This window comes from Atractosteus spatula, chromosome 5, assembly GCF_055471065.1.
Source record: "Atractosteus spatula isolate fAtrSpa1 chromosome 5, fAtrSpa1.hap1, whole genome shotgun sequence".
NCBI classification, from domain to species: Eukaryota; Metazoa; Chordata; class Actinopteri; order Semionotiformes; family Lepisosteidae; genus Atractosteus; species Atractosteus spatula.
Genome location: NC_142710.1, coordinates 58531352 through 58556844, shown reverse-complemented (window position 1 = coordinate 58556844; position 25493 = coordinate 58531352). Strand labels below are relative to the sequence as shown.

General features: G+C 35.2%; 1 protein-coding gene across 1 annotated transcript in view; it reads left to right on the top strand.

Annotated features, from left to right (window-relative positions):
• Positions 1 to 25493, top strand: part of dock3 (dedicator of cytokinesis 3) — a 247429-nt gene that overhangs the window by 94751 nt on the left and 127185 nt on the right. The window contains exons 4-5 of the mRNA XM_088915677.1: positions 6272 to 6327; positions 13208 to 13304. Of these exons, the coding sequence (XP_088771803.1) occupies positions 6272 to 6327; positions 13208 to 13304 (153 nt within the window). The remainder of the gene's footprint in view (positions 1 to 6271; positions 6328 to 13207; positions 13305 to 25493) is intronic.

The window sequence follows — 25493 nt, the reverse complement described above, 5'->3', positions numbered from 1 at the left end:
TAAAAGCCATTCCTTTATTTCACTGGAGTGAATTAACCTCAGGTGTAGGCTTTGGCACCTACAGTAAAAAATGGAAAAAACTGTGTAAGCTCAGTACCCTTCTCCAGTAAACATGATAATACCAAAGCTTCAGAGAGCAAAACTGCATCTCCTGTACTGTTCAGCTTAGAAGACTTCATTCTCTTTCATTTATTTTCCTTTTCACATCACCAATGTTTTCTATTCTGCACCTTAATATACAGTACTGTATCCAAAAGACACATGTTAAAGGATTAAGTGTGGAAAAGTACAAGCGTCTTAGAATCAGCAGGCTTATGCCTTTTTCGTTGTAATCTTATGTCCTAGGGCAACCTGTTTCTTTTCTCTCCTTATCACTGGACAGTGACTCAAGCACAGAGAATTTAGAAGCATTCAAATAAAGTCTGACTTGTGATCAAGCATTTCCTCTGTGCTTTAACTCACAGGTGCAGAAGACTTTTAAATAATGCCTCCAGTTCAGAATTTGTTGCTGAAATTAAATGTAAATCTACATCTTGCCTCTGGTCACATAAAAATAATTGGGACTGTAAATTTGCTTATTCTCCACTGGTTTGTATTGTACTTTTTCTCTCTGCGTCCATATATAGTATTTCTCCCAGCTCTATCTACCCTGAAGCCATTTCAATCGAACTTTTTTCTTTTTGCTTTGAACTACTGCAATATTCAGTGACTCAGGTACGGCATTCATACTGTATGTAGAGTTTGCAATATTCAGCGGTGATTGTTAAAATGTACTCAAGGTGTTATCTCTTGGTTACTCAGCAGAGTGGCAGATTTGATGGTATGTTTTTGCGTAGCAAGCACCACTGAGTTTTTATGCCCGTATCTTTTTTTTAGCAAAAGACAAAAGCCTGAAAAGCTTACAGCAGTGTCCCTGCCAATCGCATTTACTCACCATCCCTGCAGTCAGCTAACCTGTCAGCAAGCCCCTTAATCACAGCAGTTGCATTGTGGTGTTCTAGCTCCCAGGAGCCCTGTTGTTTCACACCAGAGATGCCTTTGCAAAACAGCTATTACGAGGTGAATAACAATTAAAAAGCAATGTTTATCTGGAAAAGCAGATATACATGCTATTTCTGGACAGTTATAGACCTTAAACTATTTACATGAAGTAAAATCCAAAAAACACAGCATATGCTATGAAAATATTGAATTTTCCCAAGAGCTTTGAGTGAATTTCCTTCTTGAAACCATGAGCTGCCCTGAGTTGTCAGGCTTCAGTTATGGCTGATTAGTTTCTGGCATTTAACTCGGCTGTAAAATGTAGCTCTTTCTTTTGACTATAAAGTGAAATAATTCTCAAAATGGTGAAATTATCTTCCTTGAAAGCCATGATTTTCAGCTGCATTTTATGTTGTGTTATTGTGCTCTTCCTTCTTGCACTGCAGAGACTCCTGAACCATCCTGTTTTTTGGCCTGCGGTTATTGAGCCTTAAAAATGCTTTGTTGAGCTGCTGTTGGAGAACACTTACGCAAAAACATGTATTTCAACCGTGCAGATTTATTTGCAAGTTAAGAGATGTGAAACCAGCTCTGGTGTTGGGAGACATCTGTGACTTCTATTTTACTGTATGTTTCTTGCAAGCCGGTGACAAAATTAATTGTGTTATTCAGCCTGATTACTCAAGATTAATTAAGCGTTGTAAACATTTCACTGTTGTTTTCCAAGAACAGACATAGCCACCCTGGCTTCCAAAGGTGATTCTTGGAATAGTGTGGTTTGTAGAAAGGTTTTTTCCAGTTCATTTAATATTTTATTGACCTATTTTTTCATTTTTTACTTTCATGGTTGTACACTTTACCAGTCCTTGCCAGTTTAATATCTTCCCAGGCATGCTACTAGTCCATATGTACATGACTCATCTCTAAGCCTTCTGTCCATCCTGGATATCTGGCATTAAGAACACAATAGCTGATACTGTAAGTGCTACTGAAGATCGTGTCCTTGCATTAGGATTTACCCTGTAGAAATGTATGCAGAATTGCAGAAACTGTAGAACAAACAGACATGTACATGATATTGTATATTTATGAACTGCAAGCCAGTGTTTGTTTAAGTAAATCAGAGAAATAGTCTAAACTCATGGAGTCTTTGTTTAATGGAAGCTGGTTCAGACTCTTGTGTAGTGTGTATTTAGGACCCTATACAGACGATAAAATCCAGAAGAGACTGGAGAAGGGCAACAGGGAAACACGACAGGATCAGGATGAGATGATTGACAGGGGGACGTGACCCCAGTGTTCCGGTGCTCGGGGGGCATGGCGCAGGCGAACAATTCCAAAACAATCCGAAAGGGGAAACCAAGAAGCAGTCCAAAAGTCCATAGCCGGGAGATCCATTCAAAGAGAGACAGGAGCAGGGATGAGGAATCAGGAACACGGAAGTAAAATCATAATGGAGCCGGGTGCTCTGCGCCCCGGACCCAGATGGTCAGGACGCTGGGGAATAAGACCTGCCCTCAGGCTACCCACGAGCCCAAGCAATAGGTAAGCCTTGTGGTGTCCATCTATCAATGCTGAGCCCAGAACTTCAGAGGCATGGGGTTTAAATAATACACATGGAACAAAGGACAGGGGAACGTAATAATGAAACTAAAATACAAAAAAGGGTCAGAGCGCCCTCTAGAGGAGGGATAACAATCGTGACACTTCGTCAGTGAAAAAAAACAGCAAATAAAAAGACTACTGAGAATTTATCTGAGGACCTCATACTGTACATAGAAATTTGATTTGAGCACATCATGCAAAGCTAGTATGATGTACAGTTTATAGCTCCACGTTTGCCTTTACTACTTTAAGTCGATAAATAATTCTTTATACCTGCCAGTCACATATCACAAGACGTCTGTTAACAAATAATTTCAGTTATTCGTATTAAAATCCAAACCTGGATTAGTATTTGGCAATTCATAATTTTAGAATTTGATATTTTATATTGTGCAGAAACTCCACATTGCATTAAAATAAGTATAAAATACAATAGGATGTGCTTTCTTCTGTAAACACAATAGATGATTACCCTTTTCTTGTCTTTAAAGATATTTTAGAAACTGCTATACTGTATATAGCGTAATCATTCCTGACAAACTGCTTCTGTTGTCACTTTGTTCCAAGAGGTAAGGTATATTTGATTAAATACAGGGGTTGTTTTACTCTTTATGGTTTATATAAGGGGTTTTGTAACAGTTGGTGCTAAGTTAGTAAATTAACTTAGTTACTTAAATTAACTTACTTAGTACTAACTTAGTAATTGCTTACCCTGGTGTGAATGTGCATGTCTGTGTCTGCGTATGTCCTGCAATTTACTGGCATACTGACCAAGGTGTACCCTGTCTTGTACCCAGTGCTTGTTGTGATAGGCTCCAACTACCCAGTGACCCTCAAGAGATTAGAAACTGGATGGAGGATGGATGTTTGCTTTTGCTTCACACAAATGCCAAGATTGGAAGAAAAAAAATAAATAAAAAGTAATGATAAACTTGAATAGTGTATGGAATTTGAATGTTGATGTTTTTGGAGGTTATCTAAATGTTTTCGGAAGTGTAACATAATGTGTACCATTAAAGAATATGATGTTCCATATCAGAATATGATGTAATGAAACATGAAAACATAAAATTTACTGTATTCTAAATTTATTCTGCTCTCACAAATAATGGTGTGGAAAATGCTTCCATAAGCTGAAAAAATGCAGTCAGAATTTCAACTCTTCTGGGAGCTTGTTCTAGTGAGGAAGCAACTGTTATAGTATATCAGAGAGCAAATGTTTTATCCTGTCCTACTGCTTTTGCAGTAAAATGTAAATAATAATATCCTTAATTTTTTGAAGAGACTGTACTTTAAAACCCAATGCATATTTAAAGTAAATGCCTTTTCTGGAAAGCAACATGCAGTGTCTTGATTGAAAATTATGCTTGGAATGGAGAAGTGGTAGAAGTGGCAAAGTCCTTATGTTCTGCATTTTGACCCTAGTGCATCACATGAAGGGTGTAAATGCAGGTCACAAAAAAAGTCAGTTACGAATGTAGTGTTCCTGTAAGCTTGTTGATGGCTGTCTGTGAATGAATGTACAGTATGTGTCCTGAATGTGCCCTGTCATTGTAATTGTTACATCTTAGAATTTGCCCTAATGTCATTTCTTTGATGTTTAAAGTGATGTGCAAAAGCTTGTTGGAATCTTCCAGCTTGAAACATACTGTACAGTAAGCTATCCTTGATTATGCTCATCATGTGATGATCACGATATTAACTGTTTATAGATTATTTGGACTGCTGTCACACCTGAGAGACAGCTTCCAAATCAGTGACTATAATATAGTATTTTTCATTAGAATAGGATTATTTCTTCAGGGATGCACAACTTTTTTTACACAGTTCTGCGTATCAGCTGTTGCTTTCAAACCCGTGACCTATACTGTAGGTTAGTATAGCACAAATCACTTTGTAACATTTGTGGAGACACGGAAAATAAAAGCTGCTTCCTATTTCTTTTTTAAAATCCTGGCCTTCAGACAATTGTGTCTTTGCTTTGCTGCTGTTTATGATGAGTCATAGTGCTCTCAGTAAGGAAACTGCAACATGTGCCATAGAAATGTCCTTGATTCAGGATGCGGAGAGGACATTACCTGTACACTTCTCTCATAGCACTGAGCAGAGGAACATCCTTGGATCCAGACAGTACTGGATTTGCATTATGTCACTTTTGTTGTATAAAAGAGGTGGTAATAGAGTACATGTAGTTTTTCTGCTTCATTGCTTTACATGCTCACTTTAATTTTCTCACAAAGGTATTGCTTCTACCCAACCAGTTTTTCTGTGATATTTTTTACATCTTATGGACCCTTTTCATCTTGGAAAAATACACTTTGGATAAATCACTTTGGATAAAAGCATTTGTCAAATAAATGTAAATATAACATTTTATTTCTCCAAAATAAGACTCCATTCTTAGTAAAACATTAACATTCAAACGATTTTTCCAGAACTCTGCAATATTGCTTTTAAACTAAGATTCACTAATATATGTTTTTCTGTAGGCTACCCTAATTATTATAACATTCCTCTAGTCCAATGCAGCCCTATTCATATATAGATAACAGTGAAATTTAAAGTGACAGTTAGAGAAACATCTTATATATTGCTCAGTGTAGTTTTTCTGCTGCATGAAAAGCTAGTCACTTTTGAATAGTATATTGAAATGTCAAAATCTTGGCAGTTTTTTCATGAACTGCATAAACTAAATGGGTGATATTTTTGTGTAGTACAAAATTAATCTTACTCAAAATGTCAATTTTTTTAATGAGCCACAACACATTGGTGGGCTTGCCTGACAATTTGACCAAACAATTGAATGTTCATAAGCTTACGTAAGAAGATGATATTTCTCTGTGTGCGTGTCCTGCAGACTAGACTATGGAATGATAACTGAGGCAGAGAATGGAAGATGATTTGACGATTTTGTCAAATGCTTCATTGCACAAGGAACGGCAATATTCCCTTAGCAAACTGCCATCAAATAGAAATGCTTTTCTCAATGACTGTTGACCTTGGTCGGATCAAGTGAGGAACGGATAGGCTTCTGACCTAGGAACATGTATTGTACACCTGACTGCTGAGTCCCCACTGTTCTCATCAGGAGTGTTTTTCCTCTTGAAATATTAAATATCCAGAGGACCAAATGAGATAAGAAGTGAGAAGAAATTCTGATAGGCATCAGAATTTAGCACTGATGTGTACTCTTACAAGGTGGTCTTTTTCTCAACGTCCATAAAAAAAACACACAACTGAAACAAAGCGACAGATAATGAATCCATTTGGGATTCAATAATACAATGTTTTGTTACAATGGTGAACTGTGTATAGAACCCCTAACTTTACCTGCAACTGAAGGTCTTAGGCCTGAATTATTTTTTTCTGTGCTTCTAGGCTGTACTGATACATTCATTTTCTATAAAATCCTATACTCCAAAAAAATCCATTAGAAAAGGAATACACATTTTTAAAATAAAAATGCAGTGTGCCTTAAGCAACAGAGGCAGAATAGAAGAGACTGTTATAGGGCTCAACTTTAAGTCCCAGTGAAGATAACCTGATAATCTTCTGCTTGGATTGATTTATTGAAAAGCTTGCAGTGACACTGGCAATGTAAGGGACGTTTATATTCTCGAGGATGGAGCTGTTAATGCAGTAATTTGCAACGTGATAAATGTAATGTTCTCTTTTTATTTTATAGGGGATCTTTCCAGTCAGCTATGTTCACTTGAAGAAGGCGATTGTAACTAACAGAGGGTAAGTGTCTTTATTGAATTATAAGGACCTGATTTTATAAAATGAACTTAAAAAGGTGCAGTTGAGGGCATGATTTATTCATTTAGCTCATTATTACTCCCACTTTTCTCTTCCCTTTCGCCTCTCTCATTGCTAAGACTCTTCATTGCTGATTTATTTCTGCCAGTGTTTTCCAAGGGATTTTGTCTTCAGAAATGGTTTTTATTGACAGCCATATCAAGATTTATGTTGTCGGTGAGCATCAGACAGGCAAAGAAGTTGTTTGTAAAGATAAATGAGGGAAAAGGTTCATAAAACAAAGTGCAGAGAAGGTAGTTCATCTTCTTTACTTTCTGTAAAGGCAAAAAAGAAAACATCAAGCAACAGAAAACTCAAGCATGTTTTGTTTCATAGAGAAGGGAGTGATTGCAGGTGAATCTGCTTAAAAACTGTGTGTTGTTCTATGTGAACACTGCATTTTTGGTATAGTGAATGCATTTTAAAAACATACTAAAGAAAGTTTTGATTTCTCCCTGATCTCTTTAAATAATAAATACTATTCAAATGTGTTTTAAGTTTTTACATTTCTATTAAAATGTTTATCTCATAAACTCTGTAGCTCTTTTAAACTCCACTGTTTAGGGTGGCCTTTTGAGATGGTCTGCAACCAAGACCATTATTTATGATGAAGAACTATTGGAGGTACTCTGTGTTCAGTAATTATTAAAGACAGTCTTGTAATAGTCTACAGTCTATTACAAACATTACATGATACAAAGTTTCACTTTATTTAATCACAGGCCATTGTGTGTTTTTCATTTAATTTCTAGTTCCCACAAAGTTACAATAAAAAACTGCACTTTGCAATATTTTCAATTATTTGCATACACATATAAAATATGACCAGAAGCAGTTAGGCCTTGAACATGTTGTCTATAGGATCATCAGTCAAAGCTTTAAATACACACTCAAGTCAGTCCTAAATTCAGTCCTGCTTTTGCTATGACCGTGGACAGGTTTTGCTCAGATTTTGACCTGTGAGCTAGTTCCCAAGATATTGTAGAAAGCTAATAGCATACTGATTGGACTATGAAACCTTTACCAATGCTGTTCTGTCACTGCAGTGTGATAGTGTTGGAGCTTCACACTTTCTTAGATCCTAGGAAATATAAAAATGGTTGCAAATGAGAGGAGGCCATCTAGCCCATTTGTTGTCAATAGTTTCATTAATAGAATTAAAAACAATTACACAGTTGACTTCATAAGGTGGCTTATGAGCTCAGATGCATACAGATATTATAAAACAGCTTTATAGAATGTGATTGCTGTTTAAAAAATCTGACTTAACAAGCACAAAGTTCATTTTCTGTAGTGATTACGTGACAGTAGCTCATGTATTAACAACTTAAAGCATTGTACATTCACAAACGTTAAAGTTATTTTCATATTCATTAATAAATGATGGTGTTTCAGTAGCATGAAACAGTGAAAAAGGGTAATAAGTATTGTACCACTGAACCTAAAAGCTGGTGTCATGGATGTCGGAAAGGATGAACTGTGGAATGGCAGGAGAGTGAAATAGACCTTATGCATAGTGGCGAGACGGGGGTTAGCCTGGGCTCAGCTGTTCAGGAAATGCTGTATAGAAACCTATGCCCTCAGGCCAAGGACAGGAGTGACCTGGTGCTAGGCGGGTTTCAGGACATCCGAACCTCAATGCTGAGCGAGGAGCAGAGCAGAAGCAGGAAGTAAATAGGCTACACAACAAGACACACCAGAAAGAAATGAATAATCACAGGGAACTAGGAACAGGAGAGAAGTAGAGCACCCTCTAGGTGTACTGGGCCTGACAGCTGGTGCACCGGATGAATGTAATGGAAACTATTGAAATATAATATCTCATATGTAAAGCACTTAATACTGGCACTTAATATCTGGGGCATTTTGATAAATTTAACAAAGCTGCTTGGTCCTGTGGGGAGGTAGTCCTGCAGAATCTCTAGGTCTCTCCACATCATCACTGCCTTAAAAAATGGGCACAATGCCTCGTTTGTTCCAATTAACAACTGCAAAGTTCAAATAACTGCAGGCTCAGATTGAATGAAGACTAGAAGGACCTACTTCTCTGTCGACGCTGAGACTGCCCTACCCCTAACATAATAGCACATTTTAATTTCTGTATTTCTTTTTTCCTTAGAACTGTATTGACAATGGTTTTGGATGGATTTATGTCAGAATAAATTATTATTCCATTTAATATTAATGGGATACGCACACAAAGCAGGTTACAGACAAAAAGAAGAACTGACAAAAAGAAGAATATAAAATGGGGATCTATAATTCTTCTTTGTATGGCTCATAAAATGTACACTTTGATTTAAACTTGTATTTAAGTACATTCTTATTAACCTTCATGTGAGAGGCTGTGAAGTTCACACACTGGCCTTTTCAAAGAAGCAAATCGGAAGTCATGATTCCTGCTAGTGAAATCAATAGCGAGGGTTATCTGTTTTGCACCTCCCTGTGATTGTGGTTTCAGTCAAATTAATCTGTAAAAGTTAAACTCTATGGGCTATCTTTAAAACATTAATTGGATCACACCAAAATCTCCAAACAGTAACACTTAATATATATTTCAAAGAATTGCGAGCTAAATATCTTAATTATTACGAATGTTAAACTAATATGGTAATTGACACAACTAGATCAGACTGTGGGATATTTTACAGCTTTAAGGCTTTAAAAAAACTGATATAATCTGAGTCATAAATCCATGGAAGCTAATTATCATTAAAGCACAGAACCTTTTCAATTGAGAAAACATTTGCATTTTGAAGAAAATCACTTTGAAAGGCTTAGATAAAACACTTTACAGATCCAGATATTGAGAATAAGATCAACCATTTTCAGCAATGGTCTGAGTGCATCTATTTATACAACAGAGCACTTGCTTAAGCAGTATAAGTGAATGACCTTGATCAAGAGTACAAAAGTAGCACCTCACCCACCATTTGAACCCATTATCTAGGTCTGGAGTCCAAAGCCCTAATTAAAGTTTGATTTCTAGTCATTACACATGTAGCACATTCTATTAAAATAAAAAAAAAATCTATGGTTTTCCATCTAGCTACTAATCCTTTGATCATTGCACCCAAAGCCTGTACCAGACAGAGTGCAACTCCAGTTCATCACAGTTATCTCATGCAGGGGCAATTAAGAAACACCAATATGGGTTACTAATGTGTCTTTGAAAGGAGTCTTTCAGAGACCACACAAACTCCACAAAGAAGGCGTCCTAGCCCGGAATGAAACACAGTGCTCAAGAGCAGTGGGGAAGCAGCATCAACCACCAAGCACAATCAACCACCATGTTGACATAAATGGCATTGTGACAGAGAGCTGGCGCTTGACCTAGTCACATGACCTCTTTTGAGGTCTATCAGAAAACTTTATCACTCACCTGTTGTTCTCATCCTGGAAACCTTTGCACATCTGGTATATTATTTGAAATAAGTTAATCTATGTTTTGGTTGCTTTGTTTCTGCGTTATTTGTTGTGGATCCACAGTCTTGTCCTCATCTGTTTATTATTTTGTATCACCAATGGTTTAAATGGAGGCTTCCTAACTATTAAAGTTAGTTAGGAAGTTTATTGGTTAAATAAACTACTAGCAATGCTATTTCTATATTTCGGGGTTAGATACAATCAGCTTTTATGAGTGCATTACAAATCACAATAAAAATAAAATATACGCCATCAAGTCTAAAACCAGCAATTTACAAAACAAAACAGACTAAATATCCAGATACTGTATGCGCAGCTCCATGTTCTGTGACTCTGAATTTCTGGTGACGTTTTGCGGAAAGAAAGAAAACAGGCTTGTGAATAGAATATTGCTATAGAATATTGCTATATTTCTAATAGAAATATTGCTCTCATCTTCGAGACGGTCAAGCCGACAAATACTACTTACTTGTTAACTCTAAATGCAGATCACATTGGAACTAGGGCTGAAACGATTATTTGATATTGTGGACAGTGTCAAGGTAAGCTATTAGTACGGTATAAAAGAATAATATGTAATAGATAAGGAAAAATATTAAGATTTGTTGCTTTTAAAAAAATGTATTGACTTTGAAAAAAAAATTGCAGTGAAATAGAAAACACTACAGTCTTTTTTACTTTTTTGTAAAGACATGTTTTTGTTCAACTTAAAGTAATTTCTTGACTACTTTCTGAGAGTATTGAACTAACTTTCAGAATGATGTGTTATCCCACTTCTGGTACACACATTTTTCACACCTATAACAACAGTGACCAGAAACAATTTTTATTATTAATGGAAGAAAGCAATTTAACATATTTGCTGTACATTAAAATTATCTTATATTAAAATAAAATCCTTGGATAGTGCTTAAATTTTCTTTCATTTACAGAAGTTATGAGACGAACTTCAAGTTATAGATAAATATATGCATGTCTGTTAAATCTATCATCAGATTCAGATTCAATCTGATCAGAATCATGTTCACATGATTTGCAACTTTTTCAAGTAAGCTAAATAATTTACTGTATGTGTTGTTAAATTTTGAATCTCTTTGTTTTTATGCAATAAGCTAAATCGTTAAGAATTAGTATAGTTTTCTTACTACTTTAATATCTAATATGATAAATTCACGTAGGAGTCACACACTGTTTGTTCTCCATCTCAGGTCTCTATAGTCTATGGGGAACCTTGTATCACACTTGATTTAATTAGCAATGTCATAAATTAAAACTGGGTGGTGTGGTAGTGCCGTTGTTAACATTGCTGCCTTGCAGTGCTGAGGTCCTGAGCTCAGTGCCTGAGGAGGTATGGTGTTGGTACTGTATGTTCTCCATACAAAAGAATATCAGATGTTGTTAGTTATCAGTTGGTGTTTTTATATGTACAGTGCATATGAGACAGTCTTCCCAAATTTGTAGGGATTTCTAAATGCATTACATGTAAGATGAATACAGTTCTTGAAAAGCGACAAAACTGTATTACTGTAGTTGTAGCTTTGACCTTTAAAATTGGATATACTGTAATTTATTTTTATTTCAGTATTTTAAACAAAAAATGTTCTTAATAAATCTTTGATAAATTTGTACCAATGTTGTCACTTTCAATTATCGTGTAGAATTGTTAACTGAATGTATTTTTTATTGGCATTGAGCAGGAGAAAGCTAATCTAAATTAAAGAGTTTCCTGTCTCTATCCCAGAAACCTGTGATATTGAAATATTAGCTGTGGGATGTACAGTTTAAACTGATGGAAAACTAATATTGTAGAGAATATAAACTGACCTTCAGAGTTTTAATCTAAACTAAAGCATTGGACTTCCTTGATTTCTTCAACTGATAGAAACACACCTAATTAAGTTTATTAGAGGAAAAAAAGGACATAATTCACTTAATGTGGTAATGGATTTGTGCGCTTTTTGGAAATGCAATAAATTATGGGTATAGCTTTTGTTAAAACAAGATATAATGGCAATGAAGACAGATAGGACCTAGTGTGATATAAGAATGCACTAATGCAGAGTGTTGTAAATGTGCATCAGTTTATAATCCGATGAGTTTTGTAAACACTCAATTAAATGGGTGCAAGAATATTGTCACTTTAGTATAATTATTCTATGTCAGTACTTCTTACTACAAACATTACTAACAATACAATGAAGTACATTGTGCTCAAGAATTTGTTTTCTTTTAGTTTTAAAACATTGTGCTCAAGCATTTTTTTCTTGTAGTTTTAAAACCCGCATGGAACATTTTGTTGGTAAGTATTAGCAGGTACAAGTGCCACCTTCTTTGAAATCTCCATTTCAAAAAATAATTGTATTTGTTTGAAATTATGTATTCACTGCAGCTCTTCCCATATCAACCTTTCTTCTGAATACACAGTTTGGAAAGAATGATTTAAAGTCTCATTGACTGTGTTTCTTCCTCCCAACTCCTTGTAGCATTAGTGAACCCATGCTGTCAAAATTTAAGTCTGTGTTGGTCTAATCAAGGATATGTACTGTACATAACAAATGGACAAGAAGGTTGCTATAAAACCATGAGATTGAGGTAAATAAATCCCGGAAAATTCTATATAACTCCAAGAATGGCTTATTGAAAGCATCATGTCCTGGTTTGCATAAACTTGAGCAAAAAGCCATTTTTAAATTTACGGTCATTAAAACTGAATGATCTTAGTGGTAATTGTGAAATTGTGAAATAATGTTACCATTAGGTATGGTGATTGATTTCAACAAGTTATTTTTTGTTTATAGGTTTGCAGGATCACTGTTTTTATTCACATGTGAAAAACCAATTCTGTTTAATTAGGCTGCACTTGTAGGCACAGCTTGGAAAGCACTGAGATAAACGAAGAACCGATAAGATCCATTTACATAGTGAATTAAAGAGGAATTAAAGGAAGGACACAGGGAGACTCATTTAAAGAACAAACGATAAACTTAACATGAGAACAATAGAGAGAGGAGGGAGATAGAACAGGAATAAAATCAGAAATATGTTTTTAGTAAGGAGAGACAGTGGTCACGGGCGGAGTGGACGCGCTTGAAACAAATGCAAATTTTGGAACACCATTCACATTTCACGCATCTTTTATCTAGTTATACATGGAAACTCACAGTAACATATTCTAGTTAATTCCCTCAGGAGCATTATATAACCAGTGCAATAGGAAACTGGTCTCAACATTGAAAGAGGGATAATCCAAGCTTAATCTCATTAAATGTACTGTACGTTTTTCGGTTCTTATTTCATCCACCGTGAAGAATGAAGAACAGATATCACAGGCAAGGTGCTCAAATGCAGACAGCTACATCAAAGTGACAAAGTTCTGTGTGCCTTCACCTTCTTACAGGCAGTACGAGACGGTGGTCCCACTGGAAGACCCCATTGTAACTGAGGTGACATCAACTCTTCAGGAATGGGCCGTTTTGTGGAAGCAGCTTTATGTGGTGAGTACAGCTTCACAAGTCTGTTGGCTTTAGCTTCTCAAAAGAAGGAATGCAGGTACATACTATGTTGGGGTCACATTTCTTGAGTGTACAGCTCATGTTTATAATTTTAGAGAAGGAACACGGTCAATGGCTGGTATTGTGAAGGCCCTGACTTCCCCTGAGGGTAAACTGTCAGTCTAGTTAATTCCCTCAAGAGCGTTTGGTTTGTGCACAACCGAGAAAGAGGACCTAGAATTTCTTTAAGAAATTTGAGATTGGTTTGCCCAGAACAATTTGTGTATTTCATGTTTAAAAGTACCATCCATCCTTTCTATAGGGATAAGCCCATTACTGTAAAAAAAACAAACAAATACTGTATAAAACTGTGATAGCACCTTTTATTTCTCTTCTTGATTGTTTTTGCTTCTGCTCTATTGTGGATTATCAGTGTAATGAAACAACAAGTAATGTAAGCTTGTGCCACCACTGGAGTAGCTGATGTGGATCTTACCAAAGCATTTCCTTTTGACTGTAGTCACCTCTGTGAAGCTCCATATCTGTTTTTTAAAGATATTTGCTTTTTTGTGAGAGTCAGATTTTTTTGGATGAAATCACAGTGTCTCAGTGTTTTTATGTAGGAATACGATAACAGGGCATGCAAGTATAATTTCAAACAGAAAGTTTATTAGGAATGGAATAAAATATTGTTTATATTGTATGTGAAGTTTACAACTTTTTGAGAAGGTAGACATACTGTAGCTAATGGCACCTCTGCTTCAAGTGCAGTCTGCATCATTGCAGTAGTGGTTTCTCCTGGTGATCAGGTCTGTAAAAATCATCTCTTAACAACCTTTTAATATTTTTTATCCATTAAATGTTATGAAGACTAAATACTGTAACTAGAATTTGCTGCCCTTACGTTAAAGGGATACCAAAAAGCCTAAGTGCTGACTTATGTGTATAAACTTTATAATTTCTTTTCTAAAGGCTTACCAATACGAGTTTACCAATACTGCTTAGTGCTTATAGTAGTAAATGCTTGATTAAATTTGTTATCTGTGCATATGGTTATGAATTTTGACAGGAAGCTTTATGTAAGCTTTTGTTTTATTAGGTAATGCATATTGCACAAATTTCTATAAATTACTGTATTTCATGTGTCAAACCATTAGTGTGCCACAGGCATAGTATGACATGGAATTACTAATTTTTCATGATTGATTTCTTGAAATAATGATACTAACATTTTTCTTTGAAATTATTGATTATTGTTTAATTAGAATTATGAATGTACTGTAGCTGTCATAATGTAACTTTTTGTAGAACTGATTTTACTTTATTGTTTTGAGGAAACAAAAACAATAAGGTTATGATAATGAGACCTTAACAGTAACCTTAAATGTACTGTAAGATAAATGAGATTTATACATATACAATTACTTTTTCATATATGTTACCCTTTTTATTAATGAGTGTTACATTAGCAAATTTCTAGTCAAAGAGTATTACCCCCATCTTGAGTAAATGTTGAAAAAGGTCTTCTAATGGTTTATAGTACTGTATCTCTGATTTCCTTAAGCACAAATGGCAGATTACCATCAGACCCCGGGGATTTGTTTAAATTGTAGTACCTGTAACACTTCCATGTCTTTTATGCTAGCACTGTTTCATATAGCTCTTTGTCTTTCCTCAGATTGAGGCATGTTGTCAGTTTCTCGCTTAATAAACACCCGTGTGAAATATTTGCAGTGCTACATTAGCCATTTCTCTCTCATTTAAAAACCATTATTTCTGACAGACTTAATTATTTAGTGTTTTGTGATTACTAATAAAAACATTTGTCTCCTTATATCATTATTTCTTGTCTCTTTCATTGTCTTTTAAAATCTTGTGATTACATTTCATTGTACTCATTTTCTTGAAATGGATCTTGCTCATTTTTACTTGTTCTTTACAGTGGTTTCTTTCTCCTTCTTTTTAAATTTGTATGTTAAATAATTTGAGCCACTGTTTTCTAGAGTTTGATCTGAATATAAATTTGTTCTGATTTCAGGGAGACTTGTGTGTTTTCTAGTACTGCTGTTTTTTTTATTGGGCCTTGCTTACAGTTTAATATTCTCCTTAGAATATTTTTTCAGTTGATCCTGCAAGTAATTCTGAGCTATATTTTTGGACTATATAATAAAATATAATTAAATAGCAAATATCAGTTTACTGTAACTTCTTCTTATTATATAACTACTGTCCACCTATAGGTGTGCCTTGGGTTCTCTTTTATATTTCTCATTCATATTTTAATGAAGGAGCTGAATAATTAAAATCTATTTCTGGATCTTATCTCTAATTTGTTCTTGTAGGCTGAATAGTTAAGATAACTAATATCCAAAAGAACTTTCATAACTCTGGGCAGTTCCTCTAATTAACTCATCCAAACACTGACTCAGCCCTTCCTTTTTCTGAACTTACATAATCACACTGTGGTCTAGGACCTAAAGAGATTGTCATTTTATAAAACTGCTGGTCAGTGGTCTTAATTTTTATTGGATAAAATTTATACTAGCAAAAGTGTGTCTGTAGTTATTGTCTTCCTTCTTTTACATTCTTTATGTTGCGATCAGAAATGGGAGGTTTCAATTATATCTTCATTTCAATATGCAAGTAACACATCAGACAATGGTATGTATGTCCTTGTCTGTGTATGCAAATGTGTTCAAAATAAAATAATACAGGTCATATCCAGAACCTAGTAGTAACTCTATGAAATTGTGAAACCTAAAACAGCTGAAATTTAATTATCTTATTTTCATTCATGTATTGCAGTTATTTAAACAACCTTTGAATGGAAAATAACAGCTTGGATTACAGAAGGTGTTTTTATCTGAATTTCATTTCATTAATATGTTAGAATTTAATTATCTGTGTTCTGATAAGCTCCTTCTCTTTATGCTTTCTTGTATCCTATGGTTTCCCTGATAGAATTGTAACTAAATGTCTGTTGAAAGAGTTCAGCAGAAGTGCTCAGTGGAAGCCAATTATATTTACTGTGCATCATCACTGCAATTCTTGAACTGCTCATAGTTGCAAGCAGAGGATATGAAATCTTAGTACAGGTTTGAGCAGTCTGACCAACAGACTGTAAATAACCCCACTTAATTATTTCTCAACTCATTCTGTGTTTTTAATCCATGGTCTCCGCAACTCCAGAAGAACGTGTTATTATGTGGAATGAAGAGAGAGATATATGAAAGTCATAGCCTCCTGCAGAAACTTGCATCGAGTACTGTGGTGCTGTCAGACATGACAAGATCTTTTTCCAGCAATCACCAAACACAGAACATCAATACGCAGACAGCTATTTTTATGACTGGTCTGCATGTACCCCGACTGACGCTTTGGCTATAGATGTGTTTGCTTTCTGTTTCTGGTAATGGGTTAAGCTTCATACAGTATGTATAGATCATAGAGTGTCAAGAACATCAAAAAGCACACATTGTTTGTTTTAAATATCTAAATAAAATGCAAGAACCTGTTTTTGGTATAAAAAAACAAAAAATGATTCAGTCTGGTTTTGAATAAAGTGCTTACAAATCACTGAAATAATAGAACATCACTGGAACAACTCAGTCAGAAATCACAGAACACAAAAAAAAATGTTTTCAGTATCTGGATTTGGGTCAGGATCGTGTGTGAAAAAGAAGCAGATTAAACTTGACCCATCTCCCAGATTTAAGTTGCAAACCCATTAGGTAGAAACATATCCCTTCTAACAAATAGGAACCTACCAGCAAGCACTTGCAGTGTGATTTAGAACTGTCATATGTAGTTATAAAACTTTGATTTAATCTTACTGAAAGTAAAATAAAGTAAAATCAAACTAAATATTCCTGGATTAAGCATTTGAATGAATTTAGACATCAGGCTATTTAACAAAATGTTCACCGTATAAACAATCATGCCATTCTAAACAAGATGAAAAGTGCTGGCCAGTAGATTTAAAGCAGCATGATTATAGCTTTACATAATTACAACATGCAGGTTTTTTTTTGCACTCCCACCAATTAACTATAAATTTGAGTTCCATCCAAGTACATTGCAATAAATACAAGCCTAATTGTAATTTTAAAAAATTATGTTAAATCAAATTCCTTCCTTGAGACTCCAGAATTGTCAATTTGGTTTCTTTTAAAGTAGGTATGAAAAAACAAATCTGTACCTGACATAAATGAGACCATAATTTGAGATGATACCGCAAAGCTCTCTGGGAGACCAAAAACTATTCTGAGTATTATAAAAATAGATCTGTCATTGAAATAACATATTTGCCATTTTGAGTTGTATTGTTTGTTTTTGCATTATTTTTCAAGTCATGGTACTGATATCTCAGACAGTAGGAATATTAGCACTTTTACAATGGTACTGTACAAATGACATGATAAATTAAATTCTAAATAAAAAACTACATTTTATCTGTTTTAAACTCTGCAATGGATACCAAATATTGAAATACTTTACTAGTACTATACCAAGATAATAAGTATAATGTACAAGGTAATAGTTTAATATAATATTCATATACTGTATGTTGTTTCAAGGAGAAAACAGGCAGACATTTTCAGTCTGATTTCCATTTTGTTTCTGATTCATTCTTCAGATGCCAGAGAAAGGAAAGTAGCACTAATTCATTCCCCACCCACAGTTTTTGAACAGCTGAAAGATGACTGTTCAAGTGGCTAGACCGATGTCTTTAATAAAAATAAATATCACAGCAGAAAGCTCAGAAACAGGAATATGTGCAGTAGAACAATCCCTTTAACCTCTCTGGATTTCAACAATTTGAATAGAGTTCTATCTCAAGGCTTCTTTTTGCATGGGTGCATCACTGTGTATAATCTTCACATCAACAGTTTTTATGTAATAAGGTGCACCTTATCTTTAAACATATCATTGGATAAGGTACACCTTCATTTAAAAACCCTTTTATAAATGAGGTCCTTTATCTGTTACTGGAGCACATGTTTCTCTTTTCATATCTTAACCTGCAGTATTAACCATATGGTTTCATTAACATTAACTACTTTGTGTTTATATGAGAGTAGTACAGTTTGTTGTGGGAAAAACAGTCAAGACCTTTGTTCCATCATGTACTATTTGTACATAACGTCATAGAATCTAAAAGCTTATGCTTTACCCCTTGCAAGTTATTTATCTGTCAACACTAAAAAGTACTGTATTTAAAATTCAGTCCTTGAACCAATTACAAGACTCTTTCTGGATTTATCTGGCTGGCCTCTTACTCCTGCAAGGCAAGCATATTAGCCCAAACACTGCGAGACAGAAAGCAAACAAGGCATTGCAAATCATTTTTGGACTGATTTCTAATGGATTTATAAATTTTCAAGCCAAACAATGCTGTAAAAAGCTGGTTTAATGATGTTCCATAATTCCTGATTTATTTAGACAAAATTAAAAAAGAAAGATGCTGATAAGTAGAGACAATTAATTGTACATTATTTATGAATGTGTTGTGTCTCGTGCATTGCAAATAAATGTCCTGACAATCCGCTGTTTGCAGAGAAGCCTGGCTTTAATCTTGGCCTTTATTCCTAATTTAAAATATTTGGGCTCCACTGCGTTAGAATGGCTCTTTGGTATCATAAAAATCTTGACCATGCTTATTTTCAGTCAGCACAACCTAATCTCCATATAGACTGTTCCAAGAGGAATCATCATCAAATCTTTCCAACAGTATTTTCCTCTCAGTATGGAACTATTGTTCTGGCTTCCACTTTTGTACAGTCCCAAAGACCTGCTAAAAACAGCAAATAACACCTCCATTGTTTTCTTGAATTATTCAGAGATGCCTGGCGTTAATAATATCTGGAAGCAGATGACTTCATGTTCCAAAGAGGATGCTGTTGAACACTTCCTGATTCAACAGAAGTTCTTTTAAATAATTTCAGTATTGATCAGATTTGGATTCAGTGAGCCAGTTGGCTCAGTGGAACAGAGCTTATTCCAGTTTCTCTCATATTAGAGAGAGAAGGTGACTCCCCCACTTGCAGATGGGCTGGGTAACCTGTTGCAACTAGGGTAAAGTACCACTCAGGGTATGAAAGCTGGTCTTCAGCAGGGACTCCAACCCAGTTAGGAATCTAGGGACTTATCCACTGTGCTGTGTATTCCTCATCGATACTGACATAGATCCCAAAAAGTAGATTTCTGGTCTTAAATTCTTTATTATAATGATGATTTGGCATATAATCATAAAAAATGAAAATGAAAATCGTGATCGTGTCTCAGTTTTCTTCTGTGCACTGAAATATATGTTATTATCCTCTGTTGTTATAAATTGTGAAGACAGCTGAAAAAGACGTATTGGAAAAGAAATCATGAAGAAAATCAATTTTTCAAAATGTTTTTTTCCATTGCTTCATAAGAGTAAATAATGACATTTGCAATATGACATCATGCTGCTGGCTTCTGATGCTCGGTCACTTTAACATTTTTCTACTTTGGGTCTTAAGTGCAGCTTTTATGACTGTCAATCACAGCAACCTACTGGAGTGCATGAATAATTATCTAGGGACCACTTGTACTTGCCTTCATCAGGTCAGCTGCTATTTAGCAAGCACGAGCCAATTTGTATATTTGTCTTTTTCAAATCTGTTGTTTTTTTCACTTACAGTATTTCATTGGGTCCTCTGCTGGGATACAGTATTTACTATCTAGTGTTTACATGTTGTCTCTTGGTGAAATTATTCACCACCATGGGTTAGGGTTTCTTAAGCTTTCTTAAGCTAGGCTTTGACAAAGCCAAGGTTAAGTTCATATGCTGATAGCTTCTTCACAAAGTTGGTGAATTCAGTGCTGTTGTTATTGCTGAAATCAAACTCTTGATGGAGATCAGAAACTTAGTGTTATCTTTTTACCCTTATTATTATTTAGAGTTTGTATTAAAAAAATCAGAAGAACATCCTTCTTCCAACTGCTTAACATTTCTAAGACCTTGGCTATCTAAAGCTAAGATACTGATTTGCGCCTTTATATCTTTAAGATTAGACTACTGAAATGCCTTACTAGGACATCTACTAAGGTGCTAAATAAGTTTCGGTAAGTCCAGAATTCTGATTGGTCTTTAATTCTATTGAAGACCAAACTGAACAGAATACAGCAAGTGTCAGTGCCTTCTCTGCATGCCACATCCGTGGAACTTATTGACCAAACCAATTAAAGGAAAGACTCTCTTTTCCTATAGAATCAATTAATAATTTCGCTATGTTCATGTTTTTTACTGTGATTTGAACAGCATTTCTAAATAAAATGCAAAACTGGCATGATAAGCTAAAGCTGTTCTGCAAAGGTGTTTTTAATATTTGGATTATATTTAAACCCCATGACAAATATATATGATTATAAATCCCAAAATAACACTTTAAGAGTGGTTCTTTCTGTGGTCACTCATCTAAATGTGCAAAGGATAAAATAAAATAATAAACATGAAGGATAGCTGGACATTTAGGGAGCCTTTATAAGCCTTTAGAATTAGATATTCTACTTCAGACTCCTATCCTCCATTGGCTGTGATGTCAGGAAAAGGTTAAAAGTAAGTGGTCAGCACTCACAGTTCCTTGAGTCCAGTCAGCTTACTGTAAAAGGCTTCAGCCAGGACTCAGCCTTGTCAACAGTGTAAGAAAGAAGCTGTCACTGTGCCAGGGCAACTGGGAGTTTAGACCTTGGGTACAGACTGCAGTTTAATTAAGGGGGTTTAAAATAAAAATAAATCCATGCAGAGGGAGTGCTGAGGAGAGTAAAAGTGATAAGTTGTCACTTGTGCTTACTTCCGTGTGAGTACTCTGTGGACGCATAGAAAAAGTGGTTTGTGAAGGGCCTGCAGGCTCTGCAAGCAGTGCAGTGAAGCTGAACAATGGCCCGGGCTGTTGAGCAGACAGTCATTATCCAGAGGAGCCACGCAGGGCACTGGGTTTACTTCAATCTCTATATGCGGATCTCGATAATCTCAACTACGGAAAAATCGGAACTCTCGGGATCTCATAACAAGCATGTTAGCTTTCCAGTTGAAACTGAACTGAAAAGAGCGTTCTTTCTGTTATTCTAAATGTAATGTGTTGTAGGTTGTTTTCTTTTTTCAAATTCTACATACTGTTTTTTCCCCAGTTGTAGAACTGAAGTGGACTTTCCAATTGTTTTGATTACACTGTGTGCAGTTAAGATGATATGATTCTGTGAATGTTGTGACTTTATAGGAAATCTTACAAGTCTTCAGTTTCACTACACAGTATAGAGTTTTAACATCTATCTGTTCTAACATGAGAGTAGACTGCAGCCTTATTCGCTAATTCTTCAAAGTGTACTGTATATACACTTTTACTGCCCCCCTTAGTTTTGATTTCCTTTCATCAAGTGAATAATTCTCCCTTTTTCTCTATACCTGCTCTATATGAAGAAGCTTAGAGCTTACTGTAAAAAAAATTAAGACCTTTCTCCATCTGCTTCTCACTCCTCCCCACCACCATTACCTCTAATGATTACAGAAACCCATGTGTGAAGCAGTGCACTTTGTCCTGCTCAAGAGCCAGATTTCAATGGTGGTGGTACAGGGTGTGGGAAACCCTGTTTAATATACTGTACACACTGCTGACAGTCTTTTGGGATGTTGACAGGACAGCCAAAGGAGGTCATTTCATTCGGTTTAAGGTGGTGTTTGAACAAACATAAAAACCAAGTGGCCAGAAGATATATGCTTTCTTTAGGGACAGAGGTACTGTATGCCACCTCATGTCTGACATCAGACTTGGATTCAATGAGTAAAACAATCTGAAATGTATTTTTAATAAAGAAACATAAAGCACACACATAAAGAAACAAAATCATGCTTCACATAATATTTGAGAGTAATCTGACTTCAGTATGTAAAGTTTACCTTATTACCACATAATCATATCATATTACAAGTGATTCGGTGACTGCTTTACCTTTTCCAACAACATCAAGACAGGCAGTATTATTATATGTGCTACTGCATGAAGCATCTGTAATCACATCAGTTTTTATGCAGATATCTTTTGTGTTTGATGTTTTACACTTAAGTAGTGGAAAGAAAATACATTGCAAAGATAAATGGAATCCCAATTATTTTTATGAAGCCTGACAGAGTAACAATCTGTAATTATGGAAGCCGAGTTGGACTTGTTTTTCTGATGCTAAAAAGCCTTTTCAAAGCACTGAGCATAATGGGAGAGCACCTGTCTCCTAACAGAAGTGCTTCTGTTTTTAGTTTGAGCGCAAATATTGTAGAGTAATAAGTGTATAAGAAGGAGAAAGGTTTTGATGCTGAATTTTTACTTCATGTCTTTACATTTGTGGGTTTTTAACTTCACGCAAACAGAAAATGTAGGAGCTTACATCTTGTAAATAGTTAAAAATACTGCTTAAAAATACTTTACATCAGTTTGTAACAATTGAACAAGAAATAATACAATTAGTAGTTCAGAAACAGAAAGTGTGTATGCTGGTCAAGAAAAATACAATTCAAGCAATATTATTCTGACAAACCTTCACTTCATACAGTATATGATATTATCTTTCATGTTAAATTGTATACATTACAGTATATTTATTCTTTATGATAGCAATATTCGGACTAATTACTCTTGCAGGACAATCAAGGGCCATGTCTTTTGACAACCCTTTCTCTTACTGCATATTACAGCACAAGAAGGAAGAAGAAAGGTTCTACTGTACATGAAAGATTTAGGACAATCCATCAGTCCTAATAAATGAAACTACTTTTATTCATTTTCAAATAACCATGCTTATGATTTGCCCTGTTGTTCTCTGGCCCTTCCTTGCTGTAACACAAATAGTTAAGCCACACTTTTATTTACACTGCAAACGGTATGATTCCTTAACCTTGTAATAGCAAGTATTGACTGACACGTCATATTGTTAGATAGTGAATGACAATGCAAATAATGCAACCAAAGAGAAACATACAGTGCTTTAGTATTAATATAAATTAATACTGCTTTAATGTGTAAAGCTTAATACTGTACATGCAGTTCATACTGTAGGTAAGTATAAATTCAAACACAAATCCAAACAGAGCTTTCCCTGCAATATATCACAAGGACTGTTCCTGAGAGTAATGCCAAGAAGGGCTTTTTCCTTATTAGTGGTGTTGACAAGGACACCACAGTACACGATGTTTACCCATATTGCCTCCACCACATGTAAGAGGGCCCGTTGCTTTTCTTGTGCTCATAATCGAAACACTGACAGTCCTTGCTCACACCCATCCACCCCTAAGATGTTTCCAAAACCTGAAAGGCCATGACATCAGTCCAATGCTGCTCAGTTAGTCTGAAAGCAGCAGGCAGGTACAGGAAATTCACCATGCCAGCAAGCCTTCAGGGTCTTCTGCATTTTGAATAAATAAAGAGTAGTATTATTTTATTTACAATTATTTACAGTAGTTATTTTCATATACGTTTATATACGTTCATATAAGTGTATATATGTTTATACTGCTAGGTTTGCTGGTGTCTATAGAGAAATAAAACAATGTAGTATAAAGTTCATAGTCATACATGTCTTTATGAAATCATTTGGTGTTCAACTGCACTTTCTCCTCCCAGTTATTGAAAATCAGCCATCACACAACTGGCCTCAGTAACATTGCTGTAGGCTTTTAGCTGACATGGGAGATAATCAGGGGAATGTGGACACAAGGCAGAATTTTAAAGGTTGTCAGATTCCTGTTCTTCATGGCACCAATAAAGTTTTCTGTCACTGGTAATTAACCAATTCCTTACCTTAATTTTGCTTAATACCTTGTAATTTTCAAATAAATCATTCCTTTCTACCACAGTGTTGATAACACAGAGCCTGCAGTTCTCTGCAAAAAATGGTATCATGGCTAGCTTTTTGTTAAACCCAGTTCATATTGAAACAAATGAACTTTTACTGAACTCTGCAGTTAATTTCTGTATTGTTGCACCTTCTAATTCTAGAAACATTACTTTTGTCTGGGAACATGTACAGTAAATAACTATTACAGTATGTACAGTAGATCTGTACTGTATATTTTCATATTGTTACTTAGGCATCTTGGTATAGGAATTCTGTACATTGCTACAAAATTAAAATGGATTAGTTAAACATTTTTCTTTTAAACTAAATCTAGACTCTAAAATAGGAAGAGCCTTCAGGTTTTATATTTTTTTAAACTTTTTTACTTGGTCTGAAAGCTGACAGTGGAATGTTCAACCAAGTCAGTTTTATGAAGTGACAAAAGACAGAACCTTCCTTGAAACATTTGTATCTTCCACAAACATTTTTACTTTCTGCTAACCTACTTGTTTTATATCAACCACCACTCAGTCTTATCAAACTGTTTAGATTCTAATGGTTTTTACTTTGATTTTTGGCAAGCATTTGTCTCTTGAACGTGATAGGCAAAGAAAAGCGAATAAATATTTAACATACAACAATATCTCTTCCTGAAAGTTCATTTCAATGGTCCATGCAACTATCTAATAATTACTACTTAGTACTGTTTAATAGGCCAATAGTTTTCTAAAGCATACAATTTTAAAATGTATTTCCTTAGAAATGTGTGCCAATCTTGGCCTTTATTTTAGAAGTAGGCTTAATGTTCATGCTTTGGCCCACAATTGTGCCACTGCATGTGTTAAAAAAGGAAACAAACAAAACAAACAAACAAAAGAAGCTACAGGTCTTGTTCTTGGAAAAAACAACAACATTTCTTTTGACGCCTGCAGTAGCGCTGGCTTTGTTAGCTCAGAATGTGTGGTCAGGACACAATAATTGCCATCAAAAAGAAATTTGTATGGGCATTAATACCCTGCACCTTTGCTTAATAAGGCATGGTCTCCGGTAATTTGGATCAGCATTTCTGTTAATGGGATCCTAATACTGTCGGGTAGTCAAACCAGAGTGGCAGCCTCCTGTTTTCTGTTACAGTTTAAAAACCATGGCAACCCTTCTAAGACTTCTCACGCAGATTGTGGCTTAGCCACACTCGCAGCACGTATCAAAATCTGTGATGCAATTCAGGTAAGAACAGAAAAAATACTTTATTCTTGGCTATTAGTCACTAATGTTAAAGTATTTGGAAAGTATGATTATCGAGAACTGAAAATTAGAGAAGATGATATTTCTTTGCTT